Source organism: Mandrillus leucophaeus, unplaced genomic scaffold, assembly GCF_000951045.1.
Source record: "Mandrillus leucophaeus isolate KB7577 unplaced genomic scaffold, Mleu.le_1.0 Scaffold255, whole genome shotgun sequence".
Lineage (NCBI taxonomy): Eukaryota > Metazoa > Chordata > Mammalia > Primates > Cercopithecidae > Mandrillus > Mandrillus leucophaeus.
Window position 1 is genome coordinate 732,163 of NW_012102643.1, and position 21,885 is coordinate 754,047.

General features: G+C 47.8%; 1 protein-coding gene and 1 pseudogene across 10 annotated transcripts in view; one reads left to right on the plus strand and one right to left on the minus strand.

Moving 5' to 3' along the window:
* Nucleotides 1-21,885, plus strand: part of ZMYND8 (zinc finger, MYND-type containing 8) — a 165,015-nt gene that overhangs the window by 44,981 nt on the left and 98,149 nt on the right. For all 9 annotated transcript variants that reach the window (XM_011983739.1, XM_011983743.1, XM_011983741.1 and 6 more), the window contains one exon: nt 12,826-12,974. In XM_011983739.1, the coding sequence (XP_011839129.1) occupies nt 12,826-12,974 (149 nt within the window). The remainder of the gene's footprint in view (nt 1-12,825; nt 12,975-21,885) is intronic.
* On the minus strand, nt 4,088-4,892 carry LOC105542275 (annotated as a pseudogene). Its single transcript, XR_001006443.1, has one exon. The product of XR_001006443.1 is annotated as an uncharacterized LOC105542275 (transcript).

Here is a 21,885-nt window from a genome sequence, read left to right on the forward strand (position 1 = left end):
TCATTTAATCCTCACAATCCTTTTGGGAAGAGCCTAATAGTTCCAACTGAATGACTGAGTCACAGAGAGGCTAAGAAACTTGCCCAAAGTCACACAGCTGGCAGGTGCCAGCACTTGGATTCAGACCTAGTAGTCTGACTCCAGAGCCCACACACTGAACGACAATGCTGTGTTGAAATTGGCCAATGCCAAGCATGCCCTTTATGATGGAGAATTACCAGGTGGCACTTACAAGCCTAGGAGATACAGTTGACCTGTATAGTGAAGGGCTTTGGAGTGATGGCGGTGGGGTGTGCTGCATCGATCTACTTGCCTTGGAGCACATAAATGACTTTGCCTCTCTGAGCCTCACCGATAAAATGGGTACAGAAATGCCATCCTGGTTGGGTGTGGTGGCTCACGCCTGTAATCCCAGCACTTTGGAAGGCCGAGGCAGGGGAATCATGAGGTCAGGAGATAGAGACCATCCTGGCCGACATGGTGAAACAGGTATGGTGGCGTGCACCTGTAGTCCCAGCTACTTGGGAGACTGAGGCAGGGGAATCGTTTGAACCCGGGAGGTAGAGGTCACAGTGAGCCAAGATCGCTCCACTGCACTTCAGCCTGGAGACAGAGCGAGACTCTGCCAAAAAAAAAAGAAAAAAAGAAAAAAAAAAAAAAAAAGAAATGCCACCCCAACCTCTTGGGATTCTTGGGACAGTTCGTAGCTTCTCCATAAACAATAGCTGTGAACTACATGAAACCTTTCTGCAAAGGAAATAGAGGAATATTTTCCTGTCTACCCTCACACCTGCTAGGTGTATTCACAAACTCCTGATATTTTTCCTGTTCAGCGGTTTGTCCATCTGTAATCAGTTTCTCAATCATTCTGTACTTAATAGCCGCTTTACCATGAGCCTGTTTTTCTCTGGGATTTAGTTACCTTATCAATGAAATGGGGAGGCTGGGCGAGGTGGGTTGGTCACACCTGTAATCCCAGCACTTTGGGAGGCTGAGGCAGAAGGATTGCTTGAGCCCTGGAGTTTGAGACCAGTCTGGGCAACATGGCGAGACCCTGTCTCTACAAAAAATACAAAAATTGGCCGGGCATGGTGACCTGTGCCTGTAGTCCTAGCTACTTGGGAGGCTGAGACAGGAGGATCTCCTGAGCCTGGGAGGCTGAGGTTGCAAATGAGCCGAGATTGTGCCGCTGCACTCCAGCCTGGGTGACAGAGTGAGACTCTGTTTCAAAAAAAAAAGAAGAAAGTGTGGTGAGTTTTAAATAAATTGATATTTGTATTTATAACAATGCCTCCCAGATAATAAGTGCTCAATAAAAGGTAGCTGTCACGACTGTATTTCTAGCTGTCCTTCCATCAGGGCAGAGGCCTTCCTGGAACAGTTTTGCTGGTAGCCCAGATGTCTAGTTGTTGCCTAGTGACTGTTAACTGGCTGGTCCCATTGTTTTCTTCTCTTTGAAATCTGAAGTCAGGGCCACCAGGTTAGGAATCATTTTCCTTCTTAAAGAATACATGCGCCTCTGTGGGTGGTGTGTTTACATAAGGTGAGACCTGCCTGGTAGCTCACTGAAGTTTCTTTCTACCAGGATTTCTCAGCCTTGGCACTGTCGACTTTGGGCCTGATCATCCTTTGTCTTGGAGCTGTCCTGTGCAATGTAGGATGTTCGGCAGTATCCCTCACCTCTACCCACTAGATGCCTGTCGCAACTCCTCTTCCTGCCCAGTTGTGACAACCAAAAATGTCCCCAGACATTGCCAGATGTCCCCTGGGTGTGCTGATTACTGCTTTCCACTCTTCTAAACACCTGAGCCCTGTAAAAGTGTTTGTTTGATAGTGGGAGCGTGTACTGAGCTCCTGCTGTATGCTGGGTACAAGGGATACAGACGTGATCCCTGGCTGGGCAGTGCCTAGAATGCAGTGAGTGTTCCATAAATATTGTCATTATCACCCAGTTTCCCCAAAGCCATTAATAAATACCTTCGTTAAATACGTAAACATGATCAGAAATAATTCAGAGGAGTCCAGCGTTTACTGGGTTTCCTGGTTGTTCCTCCATGTCTCTGCAAACCCAGAAGCCTCAGAGACCAAACTTTTACCCTGGTCCTATTTCTGGTCTCCTTTCACTTGGATTTTGGACCATGCCCGTCTACGCAGACGGGATTCCGTCTTCATTCCATTTTATGGCTGCATCACGATGTTTCGCATGTGGGCATCAATGTTGCTTCCTGTCTGGTTTTTCTACAAAACCCTGTTGCAGTGGCTACCCCTGTCTGTCCTTCTGTGCACCCATGAGCCCTGCAGACAATAGGACATGTTCTTAGAATCATCCCACTACTATCTGAGTGATGTTAAGCATCTGTCTTTATTTATTTATTTATTTATTTTTGAGGTGGCATCTCGCTCTGTCGCCTAGGCTGGAGTACAGTGGCGCAATCTCGGCTCACTGCACTTCAGCCTCCTAGGGTCAAACGATTTTCCTGCCTCAGCCTCCCCAGTAGGAGTAGCTGGTACCAAAGGTGTGCACCACCACACCCGGCTAATTTTTGTATTTTTAATAGAGACAGGATTTCGTCATGTTGGCCAGGCTAGTCTCGAACTCTTGACCTCAGGTGATCCGCCCGCCTTGGCCTCCCAACCTGTTGGGATTCCAGGTGTAAGCCACCATGCACAGCCACAGCATCTTTACGTGATGGTTGGCCAGGGTAATTTGGGTGACATATTGGGTCTGAACTCTTTGCTTCCTCAAAGGAATGTGATAAGGTGACTGTGGAGGGCCTGTTCCTTTATCCCTGGCATTTCAGCAGAGAATTTTGCCTTCTTTTTTTTTTTTTTTTGAGATGGAGTTTTGCTCTGTTGCCCAGGCTGGAGTGCAGTGGCGCAATCTCGGCTCACTGCAAGCTCTGCCTCCCGGGTTCCTGCCTTTCTCCTGCCTCAGCCTCCCAAGTAGCTGGGACTACAGGCACCCGCCACCACGCCCGGCTAATTTTTGTATTTGTAGTAGAGATGGGGTTTCACCGTGTTGGCCAGGATGGTCTCGATCTCCTGACCTTGTGATCTGCCCACCTCGGCATCCCAAAGTGCTGGGATTACAGGCATGAGCCACCGCACCTGGCCGAATTTTCCCCCTTCTTTAGGTGACTTTTAGAGATAGCACCCAGGGCAGGTGGGGACCTTGGTTGGTTTGCAGTGGCGTCTCTTCCTTTATCTGCCCCCTTTCTGAAGCTAATTTCCCTTTGCTTCTCCCAACCCACTTCTGTGGTTCAACTGCTGCCAGCACAGAACTGTCTTTTTGTTTCTGAATTGCCCTCTGATGCCGTGATTCCCCGTTGCAGTTTGGAAGCCACCATCACTGGAGATTTCTAGAACCCAAGCCAGGCAGGGGCTGGATAAATAGTGCCAACGGGTGCCAGCCACCAGAACCAGCTCCTCAGCCAGCCACAATGTAAAGGCCAAAGGCAACCGGTTTCTCCACATTCTTTGTGGTGTTCTGGTCGAGTTTGAAGGGCCTCATGTACACATGTTGGAGGGAGCCTTTGGGGCCTGGGCCTGCTGAGGGGGTGGGTGGTGGGCAGTGCGTTCTCATAGGGAGTCGGGCCCTGCCTCAGTAAAATTGGAAAGAACTTGGCATTCTTGATCCAGGAAATTCCTGTTGCGATGTTGTCGTTTTTCCAGAGGGCCTCATCCCAGCTGGGGAGGAGAAAGGGCCGCGGTTGCAATTGCCTCTAGTTGTTGAGGGCTAAACACTGAATTCATTTGTAAATCAGCCTCTTTTCTGTAGATTGAAGCAATTTCTGTCCTGCCAGGCGAGTTTGGAAGTTCGCCTTTTACATATGAATGTGCCCTTTAATCACCACTTCTGCATTATTGAGAGAGGGTGGAGGAGGCTGTGTCTAGTGGGAAAGGATTATACCTCGAGTATAAAAGATGGGTTTTCTCATTTCTAGGAGAGGGGCATCAGAACTAAAGAGAATCTGAAACAATTACTAAAAATATTAAAAACACCTTCAAAATGCAAACCACAGCTGTTTCCCTCCCCCCAGGCTCCCTTCTGATATTGTCACTTCGGCCAGCAGAACAACTCCAGTTCCTCGTATTTATTCACAATCCCAGGAAATAAATGGCTCTTCGGTGCCCTGCACCGAAGACTTTCAGCTCTGCCGAGCTGCTGTCGAGGGTGATAAATTATAGGCGAAAGCCCGGGGACATGAAGGCAAGTCGCTGGGCTTCAGACTGCCTGATTGCAAAGAGGTGACAGTGTCCTTGCCCCGCCGGGCGACCTAATGTGTACAAGACCGGGGCTGGCCTGGTAAGTGGTGACTCTTAGCCTGTTCTCTTTGCTTCTTCCTCCTCCCCCTGGGAGAGGCCGCTGAGGATCCGGAAGCAGGAATGTCTGCTGTGGGTGAGCCTCTGTTCTCTTTTGAACAAGAGAGGCTAGGCCCTCTGAGCAGCCACACTTTCTCAATGGCAGGTAAGTGCCTCCTCTCGGCGTTCCCTGCCCCTCGCATGTTCTGTCTCCGAGGTGAAATGCCATTTTCCCCAAGTTGAGAGTGACCTTTCATTCCACGGCCTCATTTCCATTCCAGCCCTCCCTGTCCCGGCTCTGGATAAGAAGTTCCTGTTGATTTGGAGAGATTCTTTAGAAGCACAGTTCAGGCCAGTGCAGTCCTCCGGAGAAGCAGGCTCAGCCCGGCAGCTCTGGTAGGGCCAAGTCAGCCAGGGTGCATACCGGTCCTCAAGTTTCTGTGGGTCTAAGAGATGGTCAGTGTTGGAGGAAATAATCATTTGCTTATGCAAGCAGTTTTCATTTACAAGTTCCTCCTGGCTTAGGCATTATCTGCTGCTAGGACAATTTTGCCTCCTCCCCACCCCCCAACCTTTGCTCCTGATTTTTTACTTCTGTTCTCCGCCAGAAGGAAATTCCAGACTTTTGTCTCTTTATGATGTAATTACTGGTTGGGGAGGGCCCCAAAGATTCCTGGGGAAGGGAGGCCTGTTTGGGTACCTGCTCTGTGTCTTTGGGAAATGCTTTGAAGTGATTAACCGTGCTCTGCTTTGCTGCTTCTGGGAGAGCAGCAGTGTGTGGTCATGTTTGAAGTAGGCCAAGGGGAGAGGACTGGTGATTACGAAAAGTGTTGCAGAGCAGGCCTCTGCTTCTGACCCTGCCTTCACAGTTCCTGGAGGAAACCTGGCATTTTCAGTCTGATTGAAATGCAGAAATCATGGCCTGGGCTGATTCTGGTCTCCAGTCGACACAGGCCGGCATTTTCCATAGCTTTGAACTTGTGGAATTGATTTAACATGCTTCCAGAAAGCAAGCTGTGTTTTTGGAGTGGGGGTGGTAGTCGGGGAGGAGGTGGAAGAGAAGCAAGAAAAAGGAAGAGTGATTGGTTAAAAAATAGAGTTACCTATTAGTTACCATTGAATGGGTGCTTACTATTTGCCAGGTATTATACTAAGAGCTTTACATGAATTAACTCATTGACTTATTCGATAACTTTACAAGGTACCATTATCTCCATCTCAAAGAACAGAGCACAGAGAGGTTAAGTCGCCTTTTTAAGGTCACACTGCAGGGGAGAGCACAGCCAGGTTCTGCATGCATTTTGACACCAGAGAGCTGATTCCCCACCACTGTGGCATCCTGCCTCTCTGTCGTTTGCAACCTGGCCCATCAGAGCATATGCCCTTGACCTATGGGTCCTGGTCTGCCCGGGACACAGCTAAGCACATGGTTGGTTGCCCTACTCCTGTGGCCTGTCATGCCTGTCTGGGCCTGTGGACCAAGCTTCTCTTTCTGTTCAGGCCCCGGCAGGCTTGCTGTCGACATCATTAAGGAAATTAAACACCCACAAAAACACAAGAAGCTCCCGGCCTTTCAGCTGTGGCCCTTTCCCTTGAGGGAGGAGACAATTCCTTGTAATGGTGTGTCATTTCCTAGCCCCTGGAGAACAGCATGTGCTGTGACTCAGGCGCCGGATGTGGGGGCAGGAGTGGGGTGGGGGGCGGGTACCTGACGTGGCCTGCTGGGGAGGCCTAGCCTTGATGGAGGCTGGAAAAGGGGAGGTAAGATGGCCCTGGAGCCTCCAGACTATTTCAGGGACTGATGCCACCATTTGGAAATTGGGAGATGAATATGCTTTCTGGGGACTGCCTTTGAGAGAACGGTGTCATCAGTGAATGGCATGATTTTCCACCTTCTCCCAGTTCTTGGAACTCTTTGTTGGACCTTCCCCACCCCCATACCTCCATCTGCAGTTCAGGGGAAAAAAGACAAAATGAGAGTGTACTCTTAAATCATAGACCCTAAATTAGGGAGTCCTCTTGCTACAGAGCTGGTGCGAGGCCTTGTGGTGCAGAGGTTAGAAGCTGGCCCTTGGAGTCCCATTGCCTGGGTTCAAATCCCAGTACTGCTCCTTGGTAGTTTTGTGATCTCAGTCTAGTGACTTAGTGGGAACTACAGGAAGTGCATTTTGAACAGTGCCTAGAATATCGCATATAATCAAAGAAACTCTTAGCCCTCTTTTTTTTTTTTTTTTTTGAGACCGAGTCTTGCTCTGTCGCCCAGGCTGGAGTGCAGTGGTGTGATCTCGGCTCACTGCAACCTTTACCTCCCTGGTTCAAGCAATTTTCCTGCCTCAGCCTCCTGAGTAGCTGGGATTACAGGTGCATGCCACCATGCCCGGCTAATTTTTTTTGTATTTTTAGTAGAAATGGGATTTCACCATGTTGGCCAGACTGGTCTTGAACTCCTGAACTCAGGCAGTCTCCCGGCCTCCCAAAGTACTGGGATTGCAGGTGTGAGCCACCACGCCCGGCCAAAACTCTTAGCTCATTATACTCTTGGCTCAGAAAAGCTATAAGCCTGAGTTATCTTGAAGGAAGATGCCCCTTAAATCAAAGACAGCCAGGAAATGCTGAGCTCCGGGATGATTTCTGGTGGATCACAAGACATAGGCCTGGGAAGGATCTCCTCACATGCTTGGTTCCTTTTTTTTTTTTTTTTTTGAGACAAAGTCTCGTTCTGTTGTTCAGGGTGGAGTGCAATGGCATGATCTTGACTCACTGCAACCTCCGCCTCCTGGGTTCAAGCAATTTTCCTGCCTCAGCCTCCTGAGTAGCTGGGATTATAGGCTCCCACCATCACACTCAGTTAATTTTTGTAGTTTTAGTAGAGATGGGGTTTCACCATGTTGGTCAGGCTGGTTTCGAACTCCTGACCTCGTGATCTGCCCACCTTGGCCTCCCAAAGTGCTGGAATTAGAGGCGTGAGCCACCGTGCCCGGCCTCGTGCCTGGTTCTTAATACCCAGTAGACCTTCCCATATTGTTACAATTTCAGCAAAATGTCACAAGGAGGGGAAAATTCTGCTGCTTTCTGCTCCATGCCAAGCTGTTTTCCTGAGTCACTGCTCTGTCCTCTCCACAAGGCTGCACTCCTCCCTCACCCACATTAACTCATTCAGAACCACTCATTTTTGTTAGAGGATAGGTGGGAGGCAGAGGGTTGTGAGTGAGCCAGCCCAGTGGGGTTGCAGGTCCTATTCCCTCAGAAAGCAGCAGAAAAGTCTTTCAGATCCAGGGTGAACCAGTGATTCAGTCGACAGTGGCTGTTTGTCATTGTTCCAAGTTTATAGATGAAATGCGCTGAGCAATACATCTTGTCAGAATTAAATCATTAAAGAAGAAAAAATTGACTCAGCTTTCTGGAAAGGGTCCTTATGGAGCCTGGTTACCATGGCTACAGTCGGGCGTACACCCACCAGTCCATCATCACCAGAGACCCAGCCCCCACTGGAGTGGGGGGCAGTTAAGTCATAATGCCACCCTGCTGTCTCATCCCTCCGAAGGATACTGAATCCAGCAGTCATTTCCTAATTCTTCTCCCTGTGAGCCTTCATTGAAATCCCCTGCTGTTAACTGATGTGTCTGTTGTTTGGAACCTATCAAATTTCGACCCCTTCGATACAGCCACTGAACTCTCATCAACTCCAGGGGGAATTGGTGTGTTTGTAACAGCGAACAGAATTGGGGTTTTTATGTTTTGCTGAAGCTAGAAGGTTTGGAATACTCTCAGATGTGGGCATCCTTGGGCTAGGACCCACCTCCCCCTACCTCTTGCTGAGCAGAACCTCAGTTTCCCCCTTTGTTTCCTGGTGGGCTTGGGTGATATTCCCTTGTCAACTCTAAATCGCTTACAAGTATATTAATTTCTAGTGATTTTTTTCCTCTTTCTCATTAAATTAAATAATTTTAATGTTCAAGAGGGACTTTTACATCCTATGGGGGCCCTGAAGTTTTTATTCATTGGAGCTGAGGACACCTTTGCAAAGGTGAAGTAAGCTATGGCTCCATGTACCTAGAAGCTGCACTCCTGTATACAATGATGGCCTGTTCAAGGGTCCCTGGAGCACTGTCTGGCCGTTAAATGAGAACTTCCAGTCTAGTCCCTTTCTCCCCCTCTCTTCCCATTTTGCAGGTGAGGCCCTGAGGCCCTGAGAGGTGGAGACTTGCCTGGGGTTGTTTGCTGTTTAGCCTTATTCTCCAACCTGGCCCCCTTGCTTGACCTCTATTCCCTGAGTCCTGGACCAACCCCTCACATAGTGTCTGGAAGGTAGAGGCCATTGGCTCTGGCTTGCCAGTGTGGAACAGGATTGTGTAGAGTTGAGAACTCAGACTCAGTCTCCTAAACACATACACATACTCTAGCATTTCTCAAACTAGTGTACCTCCCAGTCTTTGGGAGGACTTGTTAAAACACAGATTGCTGGGCCCTACCCCAGAGTTTCTGATTCTGTAGATCTGGGGTGGGGCCTGAGAATTTGCATTCTTTTTGTTTTGTTTTGTTTTTAAAGATAGAGTCGCTCTCTTTCGCCCAGGCTGGAGTGCAGTGGTGCACTCTCGGCTCACTGCAATCTCTGCCTCTTGGCTTCAAGTGATTCTCCCACTTCAGCCTCCCCAGTAGTTGCGATTACAGGCGTGCACCACCACACCTGGCTGATTTTTGTATTTTTAGTAGAGACAGGGTTTCACCATCTTGGCCAGTCTGATCTCGAACTCCTGACCTCAAGGGATCTGCCTGCCTGAGCCTCCCAAGGTGCTGGGATTACAGGCGTGAGCCACACCGCCTGACCAATTTTCTTTATTTTCCTAACGTCATCCAGGCACATGATAAATACAGTACAAAAGGGTATAGAGTGAAAAATCATCCTTCCCTGGACTCCCTGCTGGCAGTCCTCCCAAGGCAACTAGTAGTCCCCAAGTCGAGCTTTGTTGTAGTTTTGTGTTCATCCGGGAATATTCTAGGTTTGTGCAAACATTGATGTGTATATTCAATCTTTTTTGGGGAGGAATATTGGTCCGTTAATGGTGCTAGATACAGTTTATTTATTATTTATTTTTTTGAGACAGAGTCTTGCTCTGTCGCCCAGACTGGAGTGCAGTCATGCAATCTGGGCTCACTGAAACATCCGCCTCCTGGGCTCAGTCGATTCTCCTGCCTCAGCCTCCCAAGTAACTGGGACTACAGGCAAGTGCCACCACACTCAGCTAGTTTTTTGTATTTTTAATAGAGATGGGGTGTCACCATGTTGGCCAGTCTGGTTTTGAACTCCTGACCTCAGGTGATTCGCTTGCCTCAGCCTTCCAAAGTGCTGGGATTATAGGTGTGAGTCACCACCCCCAGCCTAATTTTTATATTTTTTGTAGATACAGGGTTTCACCATGTTGCCCAGGTGTTTTTTTAATCTTTTTAAATAAGTTTTACATTTTTTTAATTAAAAAATTTTTTTTCAGAGACAGTGTCTCTCTTTTTCACCCAGGCTGGAGTGCTCCGACATGATCATAGTTCACAATACCCTCGAACCCTGGGCTCAAGCAGTCCTTCCTCCTCGGCCTCCCAAAGTGCTGGGATTACAGGTGTGAGCGCCGTGTCCGACCATGTAACTGTAATCTATTCTTAGAGCAGTCCTCTGTTTGCAGACGTTTGTTTCAAGTGCTTTGGGTACAGCCCACAGTGCTGCAGTGCAGTCATCTTGCCTTTGCTCCTTTTCTACTATTTTGTAGAATGTGTTTCTAGAGGAGATTGTTGGGTCAAAGGCCAAGTGGAGAAAAAGTTTTCAGGAACAGTGGTGGAAGTCGGGTGAGGACCCATGTGGGAGGGAGAGGAGGTTGCTCTGGGGGAATGTGCTCACCCTCACCCCGGGCTGCACCTTTCTCTCTCTCTCTTTTTTTTTTTTTGAGATGGAGACTCGCTCTGTTGCCCAGACTGGAGTGCAGCGACGTGATCTTGGCTCACAGCAATCTCTGACTCCAGGGTTCAAGTGATTATCCTGCCCCGGCCTCCCAAGTAGCTGGGATTATGGGCATGCGCTACCACGCCTTGCTAGTTTTTGCATTTTCAGTACAAAAGTACGGGGTTTCGCCATGTTGGCTAGGCTGACCTCTGTGTCTCTTTTTGTGAGTTTTCCCACTAACTAGCTGCTGTGTGCCTTTGGTCCAGTGCTTTGGGCTCTCTGGGCCTCCCTTTTGATGTCTGTGGTTTGATCTCTGGACTCTCAGGTCTGTTCACTCTCAAGGTACCTGTTGTTAGCATTTAATTTCTACTCATGACTGGGTCTCCACACAGCACCCTGAATATTTGTTCAGGATTGTCCAGAAGCTTTCACGGTGAGGCTGGAGAGTTCCATCCCATGGATTGGGTTTTGGGAAAGAGTTCTCTGTCTTCCTTTGTGAATCTGCTGGAAGATGCTTTGCCTTTTCACCAAAATCAACCACTAGGAGGCCTTGCGTGAACCACATTGGATGCTGTCAGTCTGCCGTCCGCGACTCTGCTGCAGGCAGGGAGACAGGTGCACCATGCAGCCTACATGCTGAGTGATAAAACTGGGGCAGGAGCATCTTTGGTAATTGACATCTTTCCGGATTTCACATCCCATCCCACCCCATCCTCCTGTGGTCTTGGCACAGCTCACCCCTCTTGTGGTATTCGTAGCTTTCGTTCCTCAGGATGTCAGTTGCACCAGGCTGTGTCATTATGTCGTCCCTAAGTTACCAAGACCACCATGCGGCATGGTGGCTTCAAGTCCTTGGAGGTGAAGATTGAGTGGATGGTAGTAGAAGTGTACATGTGTTTTTTTTTTTTATTATCATTTTTGAGACAGAGTCTCACTTTTGTCGCCCAGGCTTGAGTTGCAATGGCATGATCTCAGCTCATTGCAACCTCTGCCTCCCGAGTTCAAGGGATTCTCCTGCCTCAATCTCCCAAGTAGCTGAGATTACATGCGTTTGCCACCACACCCAGCCAATTTTTTTTGTATTTTTAGTAGAGATGGGGTTTTACCATGTTGGCCAGGCTGGTCTTGATCTCGTGACCTCCCGCCATTGTTCATGAAAACTTTTTCTCCACTTGGCCTTTGATCCAACAGTCTCCTCTAGAAACACTTTCTACAAATACAGTGGAAAAGGAGCAAAGGCAAGATGACTGCACTGTGGGCTGTACCCAAAGCACTTGAAACAAACATCTGCAAACAGAGGACTGGTTTTACCATGTTGGCCCAGCTGGTCTTGATCTTGTTACCATGGTTTTACCATGTTGGCCAGGCTGGTCTTGATCTTGTGACCTCAGATGATCCGCCTGCCTCGGCCTCCAAAGGTGCTGGGGTTTACAGGTGTGAGCCAGTGTGCTTGACTGCAGTGTACATGTGTTTAAATGAAATGCTGAAAGATGAAAACAAGGGGTGCATGAACAAGAGTGGGGCTGGCATTTTCCAGGTGAGAATCCACAAGGATGTAATTTGTATCGATCTTTTTGGAGGAGGGTCTCAAACACAAGGCCCAGTGGCGGTGGAGCCACGGAAACTTCCCAGTGGGTGGGGTGTGTTCTTTTCACACAGTTACAGTACATAGCCTATTAAACACGAATAAATGATGTTGTTTTCCACAAAGGAGAATGTGTGCCTTCATTTCCTTGAAGTGTGTAGCCTTCCTGATCTATCTTCTTTGGTTTCCTGTTTTTGCAATCAGGCGTGGGCATGGAGAAGTCATGTTTATCTGGGGTAAGAACAACACTGGTGCCTGTGTGACTCTTGGCAGGTTGGCGTCGGTCTCATCAGCAGGGACATAGTGGGGAAGAGTGGTGATTGCGCATGTTTCCATCTAAAAGTGGGGTACTCAGCTCTATCTGGTGCTTTGGGGGCCTGCAGGTCCTAATTTTTTTTTTTTTTTTTTTTTTCCCGAGTCGGAGGCTTGCCCTGTTGCCCAGGCTGGAGTGCAGTGGTGTAATCTCGGCTCACTGAAACCTCAGCCTCCCGGGTTCAAGCAGTTCTCCTGCCTCAGCCTCTCGAGTAGCTGGGATTAAAGGCATGTGCCACTACACCCGGCTAATTTTTGTACTCTTGGTAGAGATGGGGGTTTCACCATGTTTGGCCAGGCTGGTCTTAAACTCTTGACCTTGTGATCTGCCCACTTTGGCCTCCCAAAGTGCTGTGATTACAGGCATGAGCCGCTGTGCCCAGCCCTCCTAATCTGCTTTTTTAAGAAAAGCGAAAAATCTAGGTTATTACACGAAGTTTCCTGATTTTTGCATCTTGGCAACAAATTAAGATTTTTACAAAAATGTTATATAGGTCGAAGAAATGCTTGTCTGACTGTTGAGGCAGACAGCCAAGAAGGGGGCACGTATATTCTGGGAGGAGGAACACTGAAGTGGCTTCGGGAGTTGGGGGACAGAATGCACTCTGTTCCCACACTCTGTTCCTCCACACCTCCTCCCTGTGGGGCCCAGGCCTCCCTGACTGCTTTAAAACGTGTGGTCCTGTGTCTCTTTCAGATCCTGGCTCTGCAGAGAGAACAGCCCAGAAAAGAAAGTTCCCCAGCCCTCCACATTCTTCCAATGGCCACTCGCCGCAGGACACATCAACAAGCCCCATTAAAAAGAAAAAGAAACCTGGCTTACTGAACAGTAACAATAAGGAGCAGGTAAAGCAGCTGCCTGGAACAGAGTCCTCACTGCCGAGACAGAGGCCAGCCAGTAGCGCTGAACCTCTCTGGGTCCTTGTAAACGCCAGCTTTCTTGGCATTGAGCTAGCTGCCTTGCACTGGCTGTCATTTGCCTTGGATAAAAAAAGGTGGCTCAAAATGGGCCTGTGTAGAAATTTCCAGTGAGTTTTCAGGTCTGTTTTGGGGACGGAGCAGGGACCCAGATGTGATGAGGGTATATAATTCTTTAGGGTTTGGGGCATTTCCTTGTATTAGGTTTTTTTTTTTTTTTTCGTGCTTTTAGGACTGTTTCTCCCATGTGGCCTGAGGAGTTTTCCCCTCCTGGGCCATGTCCATAGGACTAGTTCTCAGCTCTATCTGGAAGTGGTTGCTTGGCTGAGGCAAGTTCCCTTCTGGCCTCAGTTTTCTCATCTGTAAAATGAAGGGTTTAGAGGCCGGGCGTGGTGACTCACACCTGTAACCCCAGCACTTTGGGAGGCTGAGGTGGGTGGATCACGAGGTCAAGAGATGGAGACCATCCTAGCCAACATGGCGAAACCCCGTCTGTACTAAAAATACAAAAAAATTAGCTGGGTGTGGTTGCACGCGCCTGTAGTCCCAGCTACTCAGGAGGCTGAGGCAGGAGAATCGCTTGAACCTGGGAGACGGAGGTTGCAGTGAGCCAAGATCGCGCTACTGCACTCCAGCCTGGTGACAGAGCGAGACTCCATCTCAGAAAAAAAAAAAAAAAAAAAAAAGAAGGGTTTAGGTCTCCATTAAGAGGCATTGCCAGGGGCAGACTTAGGCAATTGGTCACAGTTCCTTTTCATGGAAGCACACGGGATTCTTTCCAGAACCCACCCTCCCTTGGCAGCTAGCACCAGTCAGCTAGATAGGAAAAATCCGTTCACTGTTTGGATCTTTTCTAAGGGACCTTCTGGCTTTAGAATTCTCTGGGGCAGGCTAGATACTCTTCCGATTACAAAAATGGAGAGGCATTTTAGTGGACTTACTGGTGGATTGTATCTATCCCCCTGGACTATGAAGTCAGATCTCATAGCACTGAAGGAAACAGTGTCCCACTGGTTCTGATGCCACTTGTTCTTCAGCAGTGATTCCTAGGGATGCATTCATCCATTTTGTGCATTATTGAGTAGAGGAGTGGGCCCTGGGGATGGAAAGTTGAATTAAACAAGATTGTTGCTTCCATGGAAGGAGACGTAGCAACGGTTAAATACTCAGGCCTGTGAGAGGTGTGTGTTTCTGAGCATGAATCTATTTTCACTCTCAAAATTACATAGTGAAATGCCAGCCCTGCTTTTGCTGTGTGGCTGTGGGCAAGTTAACCTCTTTGTGCCTAGTTTTCTCATCTACTGAAATGGGGATAATGATACTACTACCATGAATTTCACAGGGTTGTGAATATTGAGCTAAATGCCATAAATAGCAATATTAAACATGAAACATAAAGTCAGTTTCTCTGCTAAGTAGAATAATCATACGATCTATATATGAAATAAACAATTCCTGTAAAAATGCTCATGTCCGGCCGGGCGCGGTGGCTCATGCCTGTAATCCCAGCACTTTGGGAGGCCGAGGCGAATGGATCGCCTGAGGTCAGGAGTTCGAGACGAGCCTAGCCAATGTGGCAAGAACCCTGTCCCTACTAAAAATACAAAAAATTAGCCAGGCGTGGTAGCGTGCACCTGTAAATTGCTTGAACCTGGGAGGTGGAGCTTGCAGTGAGCTGAGATGGCGCCACTGCACTCCAGCCTGGGTGACAGCGAGACTCCATCTCAAACAAACAAACAAACAAAAAAAACCTCATGTCCAAGATGGTAGCCACAGGTCACATGTGGCTCTTCAGTACTTGAAAATGGCAAGTGACTGAGGAACTGAGTTTTCCAATTTTTTTTTTTTGAGATGGAGTCTTGTTCTGTCACCCAGGCTGGAGTGCAGTGGTATGATCTTGGCTCACTGCAACCTCCACCTCCCAGGTTCAAGCAATTCTCCTCCCTCAACCTCCTGAATAGCTGGGATTATAGGCATCTGCCACTGCACCCAGTTAAATTTTTTATTTTTAGTAGAGATGGGGTTTCTCCATCTTGGCCAGGCTGCTCTCGAACTCCTGACCTTGTGATCCACCTGCCTTAGCCTCCCAAAGTGATGGAATTACAGGCGTGAGCCACCGCGCCTGGCCTTATTTTTTTTTTGAGACGGAGTTTCACTCTTGTTGCTGAGGTTGGAGTGCAATGGCGCGATCTTGGCTTTCTGCAACCTCTGCCTCCCAGGTTCAAGCCATTATTGTGTCTCAGCCTCTGCGTAGCTGGGATTACAGGCACCTGCCACCATGCCCAGCTAATTTTTGTATTTTCAGTAGAGATGGGGTTTCACCATGCTGGCCAGGCTGGTCTTGAATTCCTGACCTTAGGCGTAAGCCACTGTGCCTGGCCTACCCTCTTTTAAGAGATGGGGTCTTGCTATATTGCTCAAGTTAGACACTCAAGTTATCCTCCTGCCTCAGCCTCCTGAGTACCTGGGCTCTCTGGGGTTCCTTTATTTGTTTGTTTATTTTTTGAGACGGAGTTTCTCTCTCATTGCCCAGGCTGGAGTACAATGGTGCAATCTCAGCTCACTGCAACCTGCGCCTCCTGGGTTCAAGCGATTCTCCTGCCTCAGCCTCCTGAGTAGCTGGGATTACAGGCATGCGCCACCACACCTGGCTAATTTTTTCTTTTTGTATGTTTAGTAGAGACGGGGTTTCGCCATGTTGGCCAGGCTGGTCTCGAACTCCTGACCCTAGGTAATCCACCCTCCTCGGCCTCCCAAAGTGCTGGGATTACAGGCATGAGCTACTGCGCCTGACCAAGTTCCGGGGTCCCTTTTTATAAGGGCACTAATCCCACTCATGAGGGCAGGGCCTGATCACCTCTCAAGGCCCCACTTCTCTAATGCCATCACCTTGGGGTTAGAATGTCAACATAGAAATTTGGGAGGCACACAAGCATTCAGACCATAGCACTCAGCAAAATCTAGCAATAGCTGGAGCTAAGTCAAGCCTGCCCTTTTAGACACAGGCCTGTGGTTGATTGTTTGCCACACTCCCCACCCTTCCCTGTTGTCTCTGAATTTCTTGCCATGTCCACGTGCTTTTGACTTTGGCATATGTGAAGATTCTCCACTGTCTTCCTCTCTTTCTTCACTTTAGTTTCTCTTCTTCGTTCCATTGTTCTAGAAAGAAAGCCATTCGCACCTTATAAAGAGCAAATAGGCTGGGCGTAGTGGCTCAGGACTATAATCCCAGCTACTTGGGAGGCTGAGGCAGGAGAATCCCTTGAACCTGGAAGGCAGAGGTTGCAGTGAGCTGATACTGTGTCACTGCACTGCAGCCTGGGCGACAGAGTGAGACTCTGTCTCAAAAAAAAAAGAAAAAAAAAGACAAATAATTCATATTCCATTTGGATAGAGATGTTTTATTACCATGTGGAAATATGGGATGAGTTTTAAGTTTGGTCCCTATTCCACCCATTTATCGTATATTAGGAATTCATTTTAAGGAAGTTTATTTTTATTTTTTGAGACAGGTTCTCACTCTGCTGCCCAGGCTGGAGTGCAGTGACATGATCACGGCTCGCTGCAACCTCAACCTCCCCGGCTCTGCAGCCTCGACCTCCCCGGCTGAAGCAGTTCTGTCTTCCCTCAGCCTCCCAAGTAGCTGGGACTTCCAGCCCATTTTGGCACACCGGGTTGGTTTTTTGATTTTGTTATAGAGATGGGGTCTCACTTTCTTGCCCAGGCTGGTCTCGAACTCCTGGGCTGAAGTGATTCTCCTGCTTCAACTTCCCAAAGTGTTGGGATTACAGGCGTGAACCACTGCACCGGGCCAGAAGTTTAAAGAAGAGCTTTAAAACACATTTTATTTTCAGGGTTTAAAAGCATCCTAAGGTTTACCGTGCATTTTCTGAAGACCTTTGGTCCAGTGTTTTCACCCTTTGGAGGGTTTGAGAATGTATGGGAAGATGCTCCCGGCGTTTTGTGGAGGAGGCTCAGGTTGCTAAATGGATGCCCTGTAGTATATGGGGCAAGAAATACCTTGCCCAAAATGACGTCAGGGTCTTTACAGATAAATACCACTCTGCTCTTTAGTTCTGACACATTTGAGTTCAAACGTCCTTTTGGGAGGTGTTTTGGTTTTTTCCCCTTGCATTAAAGGATTGAGAAATAACGTGCCAGCAGATTTGTACAGAATGGCCTTAGGTGTGTCTTTGATCAAATACAGCAAAGAAATGATGGGGCCCCTCTTCACCTTCTCTGAGTATAGGGTGTCAACATATCATGAATGAGTGGCTAGTACTTATTTTCTTGGGCCCACACATTGTGCTAAAAACTAGGACATTTCACAGAAGTCTTTCTTTTCTTTCTTTCTTTTTTTTTTTTAAAGAGACAAGGCTTTGCAGAGCCAGGCTTGGTGGCTCATGCCTGTAATCCCAGCACTTTGGGAGGCTAAGGTGGGCGGATCACCTGAGGCCAGGAGTTCGAGACCAGCCTGAATAACATGGTGAAACCTTGTCTCTACTAAAAATACAAAAATTAGCCAAGCGTGGTGGTGCACACCTGTAATCCCGGCTGCTCGGGAGGCTGAGACACGAGAATCGCTTGAACCCCGGAGGTTGTAGTGAACCAATATCACACCACTGCACTCCAGCCTGGCTGACAGAGCGAGACTCTGTATCAGGGGAAAAAAAAAAAAAAAGAGACAGGGCTTTGCTCTATTGCCCAGGCTGCTGAAGTACAGTGGTGTCATTGTGGCTCACTGCAGCCTTGACCTCCTGGGCTCAAGCAGTCCTCCCACCTCCGCCTCCCAAGTAGCTGAGTCTACAGGTGTGCCCCACCATGCCTGGCTAATTTTTTTTTTTTTAACTTTTTGTAGATACAGGGTCTTGTTGCCCAGGCTGGTCTCAAACTCCTGGGCTCAAGCTATTCTCCCACTTCATTCTCCCAGATTGGTGGGATTACAGGCGTGAACCACTGCACCAGGCCCACAGAAGTCTTTTGCTTGGCTGAGACAGTGTATTAACAGTTGAGACAGTTCAGGGGAGTGCAGGGATTGCCAGTTTCTCCCCAAGGTCAGGCAACACTAGGAGTGTGTGTGTCTGCCCAACTCGCTGGATCACTGGAGCTGAGTGGGTGCTGCCTCTGTAAGTTGGGTCTGAGCTCTGCCCAGCCCTGCTGTCTTCCCCACTTGAGGTTGAATGCCAGTGCATCCTCACACTCCAGGGCTAGGTGGTTTTTTCTTACATACTTCACAGTATTCGTGCTTTTACCAGATGTAGGAGAATGAGAGGTGAAGCTATGGTTTTTTTCACTCAGGTATAGCCTCTGTGTGGCCTCTGTAGGAACTGGAGTCTATGGTCCTCATACTCCACACATGGACCTTGTGTTCACACACAGCCAGAGAACCCATACTCTGGTTTATGTAGACCAGGTGTCTGCAACTACAGCCTGTGGGCCAGATGCTGCCTGAAGCCTGTGTTTGTAAAGTTTTATTGGCACACAGCTACAGTCATTCACTTATGTACTATCTGTGCGTGCTTTTGCGCTACAGTGGCCAAATTGAGTATTCGCAATAGAGACCTAATGGCCTGCAAAGCCTCAAGTATTTACTATCCTTATAGAAGCCTTTATAGGAAAAGTTTGCCGTTTCCTGGTATCATTGAAGATATTCCAGAAGCAAATAGACAGGGCCTTTTCTATTTTCTTGTTAGCCAGCCTGTGGAAGGAGTAGGGAAATAAGAAGATTTTCTCTTCTTCAGTATCCCATAATAACCTGCAAATATTCCATGATAACACAGGTTGCAACCTGTTTCCCTAGTTATCAGACTGGTAACACATACTATACATGTAGGGGAAAAAAATAATAACTCAGAAATGATTTGCTTTCCCTTTATAAAATGTTCCATATTTGTTATCAGATTATTTTTATGGAACAGGAAACACTTACAAGCAGCAGATAAGGAAAATATCTGATTGATAAGGAGATTAACCAGGCATCTAGCTCTCAGCAACTGCTGCTGCTTCAGGAAAGGAGAAAATCTTCTGAAAAGAGTATGGAGCAGCCAGGCTGTCCTCAGGATCCTCCTAGGGGCACCCAGCCCCAGCCAGAGGGTAGTGGGGTTGGGAGGGGAGCACCAGGAGAAACTTAATTCTGAAGGATCAGTACCTCGGCTAATATCAGACAGAGAGGACTTGAGTTGCTGGTTAGGGAGATGAGCAGTCATATTTGATTCTTCCAGCTTCTCTTTTTTTGTGACAGAGTCTCGCTCTGTTGCCCAGGCTGGAGTGCGATGGTGCCATCTTGGCTCACCACAACCTCTGCCTCCCGGGTTCAAGCACTTCTTCCTGCCTCAGCCTCCTGAGTAGCTGGGACCACAGGCGCCCACCTGTAGTTTTAGTAGAGACGGGGTTTCACCATGTTGGCAGGCTGGTCTCGAGCTCCTGACCTCAGGTGATCCACCCGCCTTGGCTTCCCAAAGTGCTGGGATTACAGGCGTGAGCCACTGTGCCTGGCCGATTCTTCTAGCTTCTTAACAACTCTTCCTATCCTATTATTAACTTACTGAAAAGAAGTCAGATACTGAAAATACGGCTTAGTGTTATCTTACAAAAACCACAGTAGCATCCTTGAAGACCCCACTGAGGTTAGAAATAGTTCTGAAAAAAAGAAAAAAAAAAAAAAGAAAGAAAAAAGGGAAATAGTTCTGCGTGCTTGGTATGTATAGTTTATCTTTCAACAGGAATTCCCCGCCCTCTCTTCCCCTTCCTGCTGCTCCTCCCCCATCTCCTCTTCAGCACCCGCATACCCCTACAATAAATTCAAAGCAACCGTTTTCCTAGGCAGATAGCAGACCCTCTACATTAGTGGTTCTCAGCTAGGGACAGTTTTGCCCTCCAAGGGACATTGGGCAAAGTCTGGAGACATTTTTGGTTGTCCTAATTTTATGTGTGTGACAGTGTTAGAGTGTTACTGGAATCTAGCCAGGTATGCTACCTGCCCTGCAATGCATAGGACGTCTCCCACAACAAAGACTTTTCTGGCGTCCAGTGTCACCAGTACCAAGGTTGAGAGCCCGTGCTCTGGATGCTGTTCATGTCCCCTTCTGTCAGGTTTTTAGTAGTCATCTTATATTTCAGATGTTTTTTCCCTCTAGGTTTGTGCATTAAGCTGAACTTAGTTTGCATTACAGATAATGTTCTCTGAGGGGGTCTCTAAGTCAACGCAGACTCTCCTGGATTCAGCATTGTCTTGTGAGGGCTACAGGGAAGAGAGGGTGTGCTGGGAGACCCAGGTTTGAGTCTTTGCTCTGGGCTCCAAGGTCAGATAAATCTCTTTAACCAAGTAACCAAGTTTTTCTACATGTCAAGTAAGACTAGTATGGGCTGGGTATCCTTTATTCATGCTTGGGACCAGAAGTGTTTTTTAGTTTTTATTTGTTTATTTTTTAATTTGGAATATTTGCATATACATAGTGAGATATCTCAAGATGGGACCCAAGCCTAAACACGTAGATATATATTTTTTTGAGATGATGATGTCTCGCCCTGTCACCCAGGCTGGAGTGCAGTGGCATAATCTTGACTCACTGCAACCTCTGCCTCCTGGGTTGAAGCGATTCTCCTGCCTCAGCCTCCTGAGTAGCTGGGATTACAGGCATTTGCCACCATGCCTTAATGCACAGGTTTGTGCATTAATTTTTATATTTTTTCTAGAGATAAGAGTTTCACCATGTTGCCTAGGCTGTTCTGGAACTCCTGACCTCAGGTGATCCACCCGTCTCGGCCTCCCAAAGTGCTGATGTTACAGGCGTGAGCCACTGTGCCTGGTCTAAACTTAAAATTCATTTATGTTTCATACATACTATATTAGTTTGTTTGTTCTTATGCTGCTAATAAAGACATACCCGAGACTGGGTAATGTGTATAAAGGAAGGCAGTTTGACTCACAGTTCAGCATGGCTGGGGAGGCCTCAAGAAACTTAAAATCAAGGTGGGGAAGGGAAGCAAACACGTCCTTCACATGGCTGCTTCAAGGAGAAATGCAGAGAGAAGAGGGGGAAAAGCTCCTTATAAAACCATCAGATCCTGTGAGAACTATCACCAGAACATCATGGAGGTAACCACTTCCATGATTCAATTACCTCCCACCGGGTGCCTCCCATGACATGTGGGGATTATGGGAATTACAATTCAAGATAAGATTTGGGTGGGGATGCAGCCAAACCATATCACATACCTTATACATATAGCCTGAAGGTAAATTTATACAATATTTTAAATAATATATGTGACTCATCACAAGAGGTCAGATGTGGAATTTTCCACTTGTGGCTTCATGTTAGTGCTCAAAAACTTAAGGATTTTGGAGCATTTTTGATTTCTGATTTTCTCATTAGGGAGTGCTCTTAGTACCTTTTTGGGTGATTGTCAGGATAAAATGAAGATGGTGTGCAACAGCATGCTGAAAATGTAACATGAAAAAATATTGTAGCAGTGATATTGGTATTCCCTGGAAACCAAGTAGAGTTCTATCTTAAAAGTTGATATGACACAGGGAAATAACTGGGCTAAAGAATTATGCGATCCGGAGCAGCAGCTAACGCCTATAATCCCAGCACTCTGGGAGGTAGAGGTGGGCAGATCACCTGAGGCCAGGAGTTGGAGACCATCCTGGCCAACATGGTGAAACCCCGTCTCTACTAAAAATACAAAAAATTACCTGGGCGTGGTGGTGGGTGCCTGTTATCCCAGCTACTCAGGAGGCTGAGGCGGGAGAATCACTTGAACCTGGGAGGCAGAGGTTGCAGTGAGCCGAGATTGCGCCATTGCACTCCAGCCTGGGCAACAAGAGCGAAAT